At 39.1% G+C, this 13,931-nt stretch overlaps 1 protein-coding gene across 5 annotated transcripts in view; it reads left to right on the top strand.

Annotated features, from left to right (window-relative positions):
* Positions 1–13,931, top strand: part of LOC131426090 (diacylglycerol kinase zeta) — a 473,898-nt gene that overhangs the window by 334,243 nt on the left and 125,724 nt on the right. For 4 of the 5 annotated variants that reach the window (XM_058588529.1, XM_058588531.1, XM_058588527.1 and 1 more), the window contains 3 exons: positions 9,879–10,291; positions 10,359–11,656; positions 11,956–11,976. In XM_058588529.1, the coding sequence (XP_058444512.1) occupies positions 10,202–10,291; positions 10,359–11,656; positions 11,956–11,976 (1,409 nt within the window). In that variant the 5' untranslated portion in view covers positions 9,879–10,201. The remainder of the gene's footprint in view (positions 1–9,878; positions 10,292–10,358; positions 11,657–11,955; positions 11,977–13,931) is intronic. The other variant, XM_058588530.1, reaches the window with a different exon arrangement.

Raw genomic sequence — 13,931 nt, forward strand, 5'->3', positions numbered from 1 at the left:
TTGTTACCATTCCTACGCAGCCATGACGCTTCCTTTACTATTCTGGCATGATGGTGAATAATTTGTTGCTAGTTAGTTGCTAGTTAGTTTCTGTAATTTTGAACTTGTTGCTAATTTTTTTTTTTTTGAGTACTTCGTAAGTTCGTATGAAGTTAACGAAGCACCCTTTCTAAATAAACTTGAAAGCAAATCGAAACTGAGTGGATAATTTGTTGCTAGTTAGTTTCTAATTAGTTGTTAATTAGTAACGGTGATTTTCAATTTCGTGCTCAATTTTATTTTTAGTTTTTCGAGTACTTCGCTATGTTCATATGAAGTTAACAAAGTGCTCCTCCTAAATAAGCTTTAAACCAAATCGAAACCCAGTTGACAGTTTGTTGCTAATTAGTTACGGTAGTTTTGAATAAAGTCGCGTTTTTGATTATTTTTGCCCCACTGTGCAGTGAGGTTCTCCAGTCAAGTTTCAGTGGAAGTAGTTATTCTATTGTTTTAACTTTGCCCTTTTGTCTCTCCCTCTCACTCTTTCAGTGTGTGTGTGCGTGTGTATAAGCTAGCCATTGTTTTATGGGTTTTCCAGCAGGGAGATAAAAACATGTTGCAAACATGTTCCAAATGTCTTTACCAACAGCTTAAATTTACTTAATTCCCCTGTTAGGAGCGTGACGGGAACAAATTTGCTACGAACGGGGTAAAGCAGACCAGTTCTACCAGTGGCTACCTCGGCCAGTTCGGTCAACAGTAAAACAACATTTTCACAATTCCTCTGGTAATGAATGCTAAACGACACTCCTTTTTGTGTCCCCTTACGGAACGGAAAAAAATAACATTTCCTTCCAGAAAGTGGTAATTATTTTCCAGACATTGGACTTCATTGGAAGTTTCATTTCATTTCTCTGCTGCACGGAATCCACGGAACATGGCCGTATTGAAAAAGCTTTTGTTTTTGTGGGATAACGTCACCGGAATAAGTTTCCACTTAACACCGCGGTTTTTCGCTGACCGCTCCTTTCCACAGCGTGAGTCCCTTCTTCGGTTCGCCGGTCGAACAATCGCGAAAAACGAATAAAATCCAGCAAGACTTGGTTAAATTTTAATTAATTGGAAAAACTCCTTTTATTTTTTACTACCGCCATCATCATCCGGGGGGGTAGGGGGGAACTTTCGGTAAAGTATTGGAATGTAGCCCGAGAACTGGCACTCGAACTCGCCGGGAAACGCCTCCGGAAGCTATAAAACATTCAAAATTTAATCAACCACCCGAGAGCACCGGAGAAAAAGTTTCCTCTTCATCTTCCGGGTGGCTGGCGGCGGACCGGTGGTGGGTGGATGGCTTTGTTCCGGACCGTTCCGTTCGCGTGATGCACAGTTTACCGGGTTTCGGCAGCCAAATGTCCCCTTTTGCTCGTAAAGATAGACGAAGTATGGATACCGCAAGCGCTACACCACCAGGACCAAGGAAAAAGTTTCCGTTTTCCTCGAGTTTATGTACTTTGCTGCTCGGTTCAGCGGGAAAACCCATTCCTGGCAATTCCTGGGTTTTGTTTTGTTAGGAACCTCGTCGCTGAAAAATACATCAAATGAGAATTTACGGTAAATGTTGTAACTACCGTCGGTATCCGTTTTTTTTGTTGTTGTCATTTTCATTTCATTAGCCATCGCAACTTGATCCTCATCATGTTTCATAAGCCAAAGCAAAAGAGATCTGGAAGAGAGAGAGAAAGAAAAAAAAAAAAAAGCATCACCAAATAGCAAAACGTGAACAGCGTGCTCAAGTTTTATCTAAACAACTGGAAAATTGAAACTACTGACCATTTAGTGGCACGATAGGATCATAAAAATGATTAAGAGCTCAACATTCGTTACTTCTGAAAAGTACCAGGTAATGAAAGTTTATATCAACAGACAAAAAGGGGGGAAACGAGAATAGAGTCTGACAACAATTTTAAAAACAAAAACAAATATTTGTTGATGTTTGTCCTCGAGTCAACAGAACAATGGATCCATGTACTGTGGGTTTGTGAGTTTGTAACTCCTGGCGAACAAATGGTAAACTCTCTATAACCTATTTCATCTGGTAGCAGCAAGAAAAACACGAGCCCGGAAAGAATGCACGAAATTATAACGAGAAAAAAGTACAACTGATAATCATTGCAGAGAAAAAAAAACATTGCTCTGAAGATAGTGCAGTTAAATGCTAAAGAAACTATGACAAAAAGAAAAAAGTACTTACATAAACATAGAAAGGCAAAAAGAAATGAAACACAAAACAAAAAGAAACAAAATTATTAAAATAAACAAGGAACTAAGCATTAGAAGACAACGAACCAACACAGAAGCCTCCACTGTTGCATACATGGAAGGTCTCACATCAAATCCCATAACATTCATTACATTGTTAATTGGAAACTAAAAAACTAATTGACAGAAAAACAAGAAAATAAAATAGAACATGAAAGTAAAGTAAGCAAAGGTGAAAATAGAGTTGTGGATTAGTAAAAGTTAAGGTCAGTCATATCCGACGGAATCCAGGACTTTTCCTGAAAACAGACAAACAATGGTATTTAATGATGTCGTTTATTTCAAAGCGTTTATAATTGCGTGTAAAAGCATATTTTCAAAGAAAACATAATAAAAACAATGAACAAAAGAAAATATATAATATAGAATCGCTCCGTAATGGAGAACGAACGACAAGTAGTAATAGAAATATAAGAAAAAAAAACGAAAAACTGTGAGAAAGAAAGCAACTTGAGTAGACTATATGTCTACTGTAAAAGTATACATGAAATAATTTCAGAATTAAAAGACGGACAAAACCAACAAGAAAGTAGGAAAATGAAAGTCGAATAAAAAATAAGAAAAACTTTACAAGAAGATGGAAGAGTTGTTTTGAAAAAAAGAAAAAAAAAAAACATGAATAGATAAGATAAATGAAAGAAGAAAGTAGAAGTAAGGCAAAGACAAGAAAGAACAAAAACCATAGGAAAAGGACATGAAAATTACTAAAATGAACAAAAACTGTATCGCTTGAATAGCAAACCTCGATTTTATCGTAGCAACTATAAATATTGAAGATCAAAATTAAGCAGGAACTAGGTTCAATGTAAAACAGAAGAAGGAAAAACAGTCCGGAAAAGACGAACGCAATAAAAAGAACAAAAAGGATAAAAAATGATCAATAAAAACAAGCCCCGAGAGAAGAAATACCAACCAGTATGGGAAAAAATTAAAGATGTAGAAATGTGAAGATGTAAAAGAAAAGATAAGATGTGCGAATGAAAAAAAAGCGATCAGAATATTTATGCAGAATGAGAGAAAAAGTTCAAAGAAGATAATATTCAAAATTGAGATAAAAGGAAAAATGGACATAAAAAATAAGAAAATTTTTAAAAAATGAGAGAAAAAGTTCAAGGTTAAAAGAGGAAGATGGAAGAAAAAATGGAAATTGAACAAAAAGCAAACATGCAAAAAAGGAGTTGATAAATGACGATCGGAAATAAAGCACAAGAAAAACGTAAAAATGCAGCTTAATTGAAAGCCGAAAAGAAGGATAAAGATCAAAATGGAAAAACGTAAACGAGGAATTGAAATGTAGGGACGAATGAACCAGAAGATGAAAAATTTAAAGAGATAAAAAGAAAAATACAGACAGGTAATAGCTTGAAATAAAAAAGTTAACGAAACTTATAAAGAAAAAAGAAAAGAAAAATACTTATAAAGAAAAAAGAAATCAGAAGCAAGGCAGACCATGTAAGACGGAAAAAGACAACAGATGGAAAATGGAAGACAAAAACAGAAAGATAGAAAATGTATGAAGAACAGATGAAATTAGAAAACTAAGGAGGGATCATAACCCCCCTGGGTTCGATTCCCAACCCCGCACATAGGGTCAGGAAAATTTTCTGGCTTGTAATCGCTCCGTAATGGAGAACGAACTACAAGTAGTAACGGAAAAAGAAGAAAAACTGCGAGAAAGAAACCAACTTGAGTAGAAATAGAGAAAGTGAAACTGCCAAAGCATACATGAAATAATTTCAGAATTAAAAGACGGACAAAATCAACAAAACAGTAGGAAAATGAAAGTCGAATATAAAAAGGAAAACTTTTCAAGAACATGGAAGAGTAGTATTGAAAAATAGAAAAAAACATGAATTATCTATTCAGATAAATGATAGAAGAAAGCAGAAGTAAGACAAAGACAAGAAAGAAAAAACCATAGGAAAAGGACATGAAAATAACTAAAATGATCAAAAACTGTATCGCTTGAATAGCAAGCCTCGATTTTTTCCTAGGAATTATAAATATTGAAGATCAAAACTAAGCAGGAACTAGGCTCAATGTGAAACAGAAGAGGGAAAAACAGTCGAGAAAAGACGAACGCAATAAAAAGAACAAAAAGGAAAAATAATGAACCGAAAAAAAGCAGACCCGAGAAAAGAGACACCAACCAGAATAGAATAAATAAATTAAAGATGTAGAAATGTAAAGAGGCAAAAGAAAAGAGAAGATGTACGAATGAAAAAAGAGATTTCAGAATAATTACGCACAATGATAAAGTTCAAGGAAGATAATGTTCAAAATTGAGTTGAGGAAGATAGAAGAAAAAATGGAAATAAAAAATAAGAAAATTTATAGAAAATGAGAGAAAAAGTTCAAGGTTAACAGAGGAAGATAGAAGGAAAAATGGAAATTGAACAAAAAGCAAACATACAAAAAAGGAGTTGATAAATGACGATCGGAAATAAAGCACAAGAAAAACGTAAAAATGCAGCTTAATTGAAAGCCGAAAAGAAGGATAAAGATCAAAATGGAAAAACGTAAACGAGGAATTGAAATGTAGGGACGAATGAACCAGAAGATGAAAAATTTAAAGAGATAAAAAGAAAAATACAGACAGGTAATAGCTTGAAATAAAAAAGTTAACGAAACTTATAAAGAAAGAAGAAAAGAAAAAGGCATGAAAGAATATAGAAATCAGAAGCAAGACAGACCATGTAAGACGGAAGAAGACAACAGATGGAAAATGGAAGACAAAAATAGAAAGATAGGAAATGTATGAAGAACAGATAGAATTAGAAAACTAAGGAGGGATCATAGCCCACCTGGGTTCGATTCCCAACCCCGCATATAGGGTCAGAAAAATTTTCTGGCTTGTAATCGCTCCGTAATGGAGAACGAACGACAAGTAGTAACAGAAATAGAAGAAAAACTGCGAGAAAGAAAACAACTTGAGTAGAAATAGAGAAAGTGAAACTGCCAAAGTATACATGGAATTATTTCAAAATTAAAAGACGGACAAAATCAACAAGACAGTAGGAAAATCAAGGGAATTATAAATATTGAAGATCAATCCTAGGAATCCTAGAAATTGTAAATATTGAAGATCAAAACTAAGCAGGAACTAGGCTCAATGGGAAACAGAAGAGTGAAAAACAGTCGAGAAAAGACGAACGCAATAAAAAGAACAAAAAGGAAAAATAATGAACCGAAAAAAAGCAGAGCCAGAATAAAATAAATAAAGTAAAGATGTAGAAATGTAAAGAGGCAAAAGAAAAGAGAAGACGTACGAATGAAAAAAAATAAGAAAAATTATAAAAAAGAAGAGAAAAAGTTCAAGGAAGATAATATTAAAAATTGAGTTTGATAGAAGAAAAAATGGAAATAATAATAATAATAAGGAACATGCAAAAAAGAGTTGATAACAGAAAGATAGAAAATGTAAGAAGAACAGAAGAAATTAGAAAACTAAGGGAGATAGCGTGATGGGTATAGCGTATAGCGTGATGAGTAAGTCGATGCCTTTCACGTAGCCAACCTGGGTTCGATTCCCAACCCCGGACATAGGATCAGAAAATTTTTCTGGCAAATGACCTCATGGTTGAAACTTCGACAAAAGGAAACTAAGGAAGCCCGAAAAAGGGCATAAAAAGAAAGACCTTCAAAGATTTTGGATGGACGAAATAAAAAAAGATAAAATAAAAAAGATGAAAAAACTAAAAAATAACAAGAAAAAATATAGAAGAAGGAAAAAACGAAAACAAAAGACAGAAAATAAATAATGAAATAAACATAAATTAGTAGTAATCCGGATGAAATGAAAGTGTGAGAGAGATAAAAAAGAAGAAAAATAGAAAACATAAGAAAACAAAAGACGGCAGAAAAATAGTAGCCGGAAAATGTTGAATGAAAAAAGAAACATAAAACAAGCAATGAAATTAACGGAAATGGAGCGTTGCAAATGCGAGAATGTAGAAAGGAGATAAATGATTAAGAGAAATAGAAGGAAGAAGGAAGAAAACAAAGAATGAAGAATGAAACAACTTGAACTTTTGCTCTCTTGGACTCTTCTATGTTTGGACTCTTGCACTCTTAGAATCCTGAACTCTGGGACATTTGGACTGTTGGGCTCTTAGACTCTTGGACTCTTGGACTCTTGGGTTCTTGGATTTTAAACTCTTAGACTCTCAGATTATTGTACTCTTTGACTCTTGGATTCCTGGACTCTTGGACTCTTGGACCCTAAGACTCTAAGATCCTAAGACTCTAAGACTCTTGGATTCTTGGACTTTTGGACTCTTGGACTCTTAAACTCTTGGACTCTTGAACTCTTGGGTTTTTGGACTTCAAACTCTTAGACTCTCGGATTATTGAACTCTTGGACTCTTGGACTCTAAGACTCTAAGATTCTTGGACTCTTAGACTTTTGGACTCTTGGGTTTTTGGACTTTAAACTCTTAGACTATCAGATTATTGAACTCTTGGACTCTTGGTTTTTAAGACTCTAAGATTCTTGGACTCTTGGACTTTTGGACTCTTGGGTTTTTGGACTTTAAACTCTTAGACTATCAGATTATTGAACTCTTGGACTCCTGGTCTCTAAGACTCTTAGACTTTAACATTCTAAGACTCTAAGACGCTTGAACTCTTGGGGTTTTGGACTTCAAACTCTTAAACACTCAGATTATTGAACTCTTGGACTCTTGGACTCTAAGACTCTAAGATTCTTGGACTCTTGGACTTTTGGACTCTTGGGTTTTTGGACTTTAAACTCTTAGGCTATCAGATTATTGAACTCTTGGACTCTTGGTTTTTAAGACTCTAAGATTCTTGGACTCTTGGACTTTTGGACTCTTGGATTCTTGGACTCTTGGACTCTTGGACTCTAAGAGTCTTGGACTCTTGGTCTTTAAGACTCTTAGACTTTAACATTCTAAGACTCTAAGACGCTTGAACTCTTGAGTTTTTGGACTTTAAACTCTTAGACTCTCAGATTATTGAACTCTTGGACTCTAAGACTCTAAGATTCTTGGACTCTTGGACTTTTGTACTCTTGGATTCTTGGACTCTTGGACTGTAAGAGTCTTGGACTCTTGGTCTCTAAGACTCTTAGACTTTAACATTCTAAGACTCTAAGACGCTTGAACTCTTGGGTTTTTGGACTTTAAACTCTTAGACTTTCAGATTATTGAACTCTTGGACTCTTGGACTCTAAGATTCTTGGAATCTTGGACTTTAGGACTCTTGAATTCTTGGACTCTTGGACTCTTGAGTTCTTGGACTTTAAACTCTTAGACTCTCAGATTATTGTACTCTTTGACTCTTGGATTCCTGGACTCTTGGACTCTTGGACCCTAAGACTCTAAGATCCTAAGACTCTAAGAATCTAAGACTCTTGGATTCTTGTACCCTAAGACTCTAAGATCCTAAGACTCTAAGAATCCAAGACTCTTGGATTCTTGGACTTTTGGACTTTTGGACACTTGGACTATTATTGTTGAATTATTGAACTTTAGGACTCTTGGACTCTTGAATTCTTGGGTTTTTGGACTTTAAACTCTTAGACTCTCAGATTATTGAACTCTTGGACTCTAAGACTCTAAGACTCTAAGATTCTTGGACTCTTGGAATTTTGTACTCTTGGATTCTTGGACTCTTGGACTCTAAGACTCTTAGACTTTAACATTCTAAGACTCTAAGACGCTTGAACTCTTGGGTTTTTGAACTTTAAACTCTTAGACTCTCAGATTATTGAACTCTTGGATTCTTGGACTCTAGGATTCTTGGACTCTTGGACTTTTGGACTCTTGGATTCTTGGACTCTTGGACTCTTGGACTCTTGGACTCTTGGACTCTTGGACTCTTGGACTCTTGGACTCTTGGACTCTTGGGTTCTTGGACTTTAAACTCTTAGACTTTCAGATTATTGAACTCTTAGACTCTTTGATTCCTAGACTCTTGGACTCTTGGACCCTAAGACTTTAAGATCCTAAGACTCTAAGAATCTAAGACTCTTGGATTCTTGGTCTTTTGGACTCTTGGACTCTTGGACTCTTGGACTATTATTTTTGAATTATTGAACTTTTGGACTCTTGGACTCTTGAACTCTTGGATTTTTGGACTTTAAACTCTTAGACTCTCAGATTAATGAACTCTTGGACTCTTGAACTCTAAGACTCTAAGATTTTTGGACTCTTGGACTTTTGGACTCTTGGATTCTTGGACTCTTGGACTTTTGGACTCTTGTATTGGACTCTTCGACTCTTTGATTCTTCGATATTCCTACCCTCATATGTCTATTCCTCATGCCCATGTACTTTGGGACATTTTGACTATTAGACTCTTGAACTCTCAACTCTCGAGCTTTTCGGCTCTTGATTCTTGAACTTTTGGATTGTCGGACTCTGAGACTTTTGTACTCTTGAACTCTTAGACTAGTAGGTTCGTGGAATCTTGAATTTTTTTAGCTTGTACGCTCCTTGACTCTTGGAATCTATGACTCTAGAGCTTTTTCACTTTTAAACTCTTTGGCTCGTGAACTCTTCGACTCTCGGATATTTCTTGAAATCTTGAGATCTAAATCCTTAGGTACTTGTCCTTTTGAACTCTTGGATTCACTTCGGACTTGGATTATTAAATTCTGATACTCTTGGCTCTAGGACTTTTGGGCTTCTAGACTCTGAAGATATTGAACCTCCACAGTTCGAACCAGAGATATCGGGCAATCAGACTCATGAGCTCATAATATTTTGGACTCATCGACATTGGAGCAATTTACATTTTTGGTCACTCGGACTTCTAGGCTATTGAATTCCTAGGCACTTCGGCTTTTGGACAGTGAAACCTTCATATTGTTAGGCTTGCTGACTCTTACAAGTTTCTACTTTTGGACTTGTCAACTCGTTTTTTTGATTTAAAATGTAAATAGTTATTCACAGTTCTTTAACAAGAATATTTAGCTGGCTTTCATTACAAAATGCATCACAGATAAACATTGAAAAAATCAAACTAATTTTCATGAGGATATGCCAAAGTTCCTAACACAAATCGTTCCAGATGGTCTACAAACCGCAGAATAAACTAAACATTATACGATTGGATTGGAGTTCTACGATTTAACACATTTAGAGCAAAAATAGTTCCCTCTGTTCTCGCTAAATGTTTTATTCATGTTCACCCGAGCTTGGTGACACATAAATGTCACACAAATTTCCACAAAACATCGAACATTTGTTGGCACTTTCGCGTACCGCCGACGACGGTGAAGCCCGGTTTGATTGACACGAACGAGTGGAAGTGGGCGTTCGTGTCCCGGTGGGCCATCCCTCCACGCGCAAATCTGTTTCTCGTGCGGCTTTTCTTATTACTAACATGGATCAATGTTGTTGTATCACACCGAAAACGACCGAAACCGGCTTTTGGCACCGGTGTATAACCTGAGGGGGAAAAGATTGATTCGTTGTGTCGTTACGGGGATCCAACGGATCCATATTTCAAGCGAAATCGCCCCATTCATTCATTATGCATACTAAAACCCTCTTGTTTTCCGTCAAACCCTCGAACTAATCCGGCCCGTTTTTGTTTGACCTTCTTTTCAACAGCAAGGACAGCCTCCACCGCCGCAAAAAACTAGCCAAATTAGAATCAACCACAACCGAAAGCGAAGAAGGAGAAGAAGTAAATCCGATTGCCGGACGACCGAACGTGGACGTATCCAGTGGACGTGGACATCCACGGTTGGTGGCCACGTCTTTGCTCGTGTGGGACAATGGCCCGATTGCCAGGGTCAGCAACAGCAGCAGCGCGACCACTGTAGCCCAGTTGGATCATCGTCGTCGTCGTCGTCGTCGTCGCTGTACCATCCGTTGTCGCGGTACGGTCGGCTACGGGGGAGTAACGATCCACATTGTTCCCGTTCGGCACTATGCACCGTCTGCGGAACACATTCACTAGGTCACGGACCCCGACTGGTGCGGAGATGAAAACGCAGAGTAGTCTCGAAGTGCCCAAACAAGTGAGTCAAGTGCATCCTTCAATGGAAGCTGTTGATAATGTTCTAAACTTTCTAAACTTCTTCGCAGGTTCGCTCAGCATCATTCGACGAAATTCAGCTAGAAGCCCAACGTGCAAATCAGTTCCTTAAAGTACACCAAAGCTCAACGGACGAGTCCTCGTCGGGTCAATTACTGCAAGTGCCGCAGAGCACCGGGCAGCGTTCCCGTAGCTTTGACCTAACCGGTGCCGTCGAAGATTCCCAGGCAGCCGTAGCGGCTGCCTTCCTGGATGTGCCAAAGCGCTTTCAACGGCGCAAATCAAGCTCAAAAACTCCACCCCCGTGCATCCACTGTCTGTACCTGGAGGAATACCGGCGGATAACGGGAGTCGATCAGCGCCAGTACTACGACAGTGGAGAATACCAAACGTTTAGCTACAGTTCGTCCTCGTCCAGTAGCGACGAAGAAGAAGAAGAAGAAGACGACGAACCGGACGAAGAGGAGGAAGAGTACGAATTCGACGGTTGCGACATAACATGCAGCAACAGTTTGCTACTGCCGCCGATTGTGTCACCGTGCGGGATTACCTTTACCCTCTCGCCGACCAACGGAGATGACCCCGAAGAAGAGCTCGGAGCCCTGGCGGCCCTGGAGGTGGACTCGATGGGTCCGGTCCTGCCGCCACCTCCGATGTTCGACACCAACTATCCGACACTTCCGTTGCTTCCCGTTGGTTCACCGCCACCGCCGTTAACAACACCACTGAGCCCCGTGTACCCTCCGTCCCCGACGATCCAAGTGCCTCCCTGTTCACCGGTGGTGGTGGACGACTTCGGACTCGATGGCATACCAACGCGTACCCGCCGTCGATCGATCTCCCGCCAGGAAGCGATTATCGTCGAACCCACCGGTAATTCGCTCGAAAATGTTTCCTCTGCCGAACCCCCGAAAGACATTCACATCATCGTACCGCCCGATGATGACGACACCTGGTCCAAACCGTCACTCTCTTCCGACGAACCAATCGATGACAACGAAGATAAACAAAGCAAAGCACCGGACAGAACATCACTGATAGTGGTCCCGACGACACCGGCCACGTCCGATTTCGTGCAGGACATCTTCCTGCAGGTGCCGGACCTAAAGCGGGACCGGGCCGCATCGGTGGACAGTTGTTTCACCAAGGTGACCGGTTCGAAAACCGAAGAACTGAAACCACCGGAAGGTGAACTAACGCTACTGGCCGTACCCGTGACCGGTGCCATTCGATCCCGCTCGGTGGACATTGTGCTCCCGACCGAAGAACAGGCACGGTACAAAGCCCTCGCTCTGACCGGGGCAGCCGCTGCCGCCACCGGTGGTGGCGTAAGTCTCGGTGTACGAGGGTAAGTGGAAAAACTTGAACAAAAAAAAAACGCGAACAGAACCACTGGGGGAAAAACTTTTCAATTATGGTTCTCTTTTAACCCCACACAAATTGATTTTCCGCCGTTGTTTGGTTTGTTTTGTTACTGCTACAGAGAACCGTCGGAATATTTTTAAACTTCGTTTTGCATGCAACGCCCGCCTCCCCCGTTAGTCAGCCTCAGTTTAATTTTTGCGTTTGCAAATCAAATTATTTCACTTCGTTTAATGTTGTTGATGATTTATTTTCCATTTTATTCTCTTTCTCTTTTATTTTCAGATTTTTTTCACTCTTCTCACCGTGAGCAATCATGATCCAAGTTGTTAGACACTCTTTTTTTTTAACATATTACGTAATATTTGCTTCGTTGAACCGATTTATTTAATTACTGACGTGGCACGAGGCCACTGTCACCACCGAAAAAAAAATAATGAACCGGAAGAGAACCTCTTTACTAATCAGTTTTATTTTTTTCTTGTTTTTATTTCTCTCTCTCCGCTACTATTGTTGCTACTGTTGCTGCCGTCGCCATGGCATGGAATTTTCGTTTTCCAGGTAAGTACCGTTATAGTAGGCTACGACAATAGAAAGAACCGAGACCCAAGCTCGGCGGTGTGTTGCGAATAGTATAAGTTTTGGCTATTCTCCCTTCCCGAACAAATAATTCTTTGGCGGTGGTGGTGGTGGTGATGGAATGAGAGACGAAACCAGCAGAAATGAAGTTACCACCACTTTATCGGGTTGTATAACTAAAAGCTTTTAAGTTTACTTCCGTCGGTTTTTTTTTTTCATTGTTTGGGGGGCTGCTCCGGAAGGCATTTGCTGATTTGAGTGGAGGCGGCTTATCGCCTGCTAGAAATCGGTGAAGTTTGTTTCTTAAACTCATTCCCTCTCATTTCGCGTTGATTCTGGAAGAAACTGGCAGCTCTGGTTCTTTTCAAGTTTACAAGGAAACCGAATGCAGCATTTTCCGCACTGATGACGACAAATCCGACGATCAACGGGATAAGCTAATGGATTTCTTTATTGCACTGTTGAGGAACGAAAGGCTAGGACTAGTGAAATGAATTGCTCAAACGATTACATAGTGTTTATAAGCATTATTACACGAAGTTAGCTGGAGCTGGGGCCGGAATCTTCCTTCTGCAACCAACGAACAAACTTTTTCGTGGACGCTTTGGCACTGGGAAAACTATCTAGAAGCACAGAAATTGTGCAAAACCGAAAACACTTTCTTCGGATAATTTAACTTGTAATGGTTGCTCTTTTCGAAGCCAGCGATGAAAAACGAATTCAAATGTTTTCCGGTTCGTTTTGTACTAAACTGAAAATATAACAAGTCTCGTTTTTTTGTTGTGTAACCTTTATTTACGAACTGAAGCGTGGGATCGAGAATCGACTCAGTTCGTGAAAAAAGTTCACGTTATGTAGAACTTGCTTCTTAAACAAAAGTTTTGTAGAGTTATTGTACCAAAAGTCATCTCGTTAGAAGATTCGCCATGCATTTTTGTGTAAGCGACTTTCGCCTGCAGTAGGAGTTTTGAGCGCTGTATGTTAAAGCGATGCTTTACGATGCTTTACTGAAACACGATTTTTCAATCATTTAGGAGTTAGCCAAATTTTGTGCTAGGGCACATAACCGTTTTTATTATTTTTACGTTTCGTCTTTGACTCATCAGTGCAGAGCAGTTCAAATTGAACTGCCGAGTTTAGCAGTAAGCTTTGAACTGCTCTGCACTGATGAGTCAAAGACGAAACGCAATAATAATAAAAACGATTTTTCAAGCACTTGCTTGAAAACACCAAATAGACTGTATACGGTGTGATATCTGCCGATGGAACTGGAAGGAATCACTCCGTACATCAAGTTTAGCGAAGCCAACGTCTTACCTTTACAGCGGCTTGTAGTTGAAAGAGGCCGATGTCAATCGCAGCTTGACCTCGTTCGTGGTCAAGGATTGCTGCGCCCAATGTTGGTAGACGCACGTGCTAGCGCTGACGTAACTGTTAAGTACAAAACCCTTCAGACACATTGATCATTTGTATAGTGTTGTCGACGACACGACCTGCCACTCGCTTTTAAAACTGTATCGTACATTTAACTACCCCTCAGTAACTCGTAATGTCAAAATGAGATCTAGGTAAATATGTTTGAAACTGGCAACCCAGGTTGATAAACTGTTGATTTTAGAATAACGATATCCTTGGTTATGTTTGTTGTTCAATTAAAAAATGTGAATCGAACAAAACGAATC

The sequence above is a fragment of the Malaya genurostris genome, chromosome 1 (assembly GCF_030247185.1).
Source record: "Malaya genurostris strain Urasoe2022 chromosome 1, Malgen_1.1, whole genome shotgun sequence".
Lineage (NCBI taxonomy): Eukaryota > Metazoa > Arthropoda > Insecta > Diptera > Culicidae > Malaya > Malaya genurostris.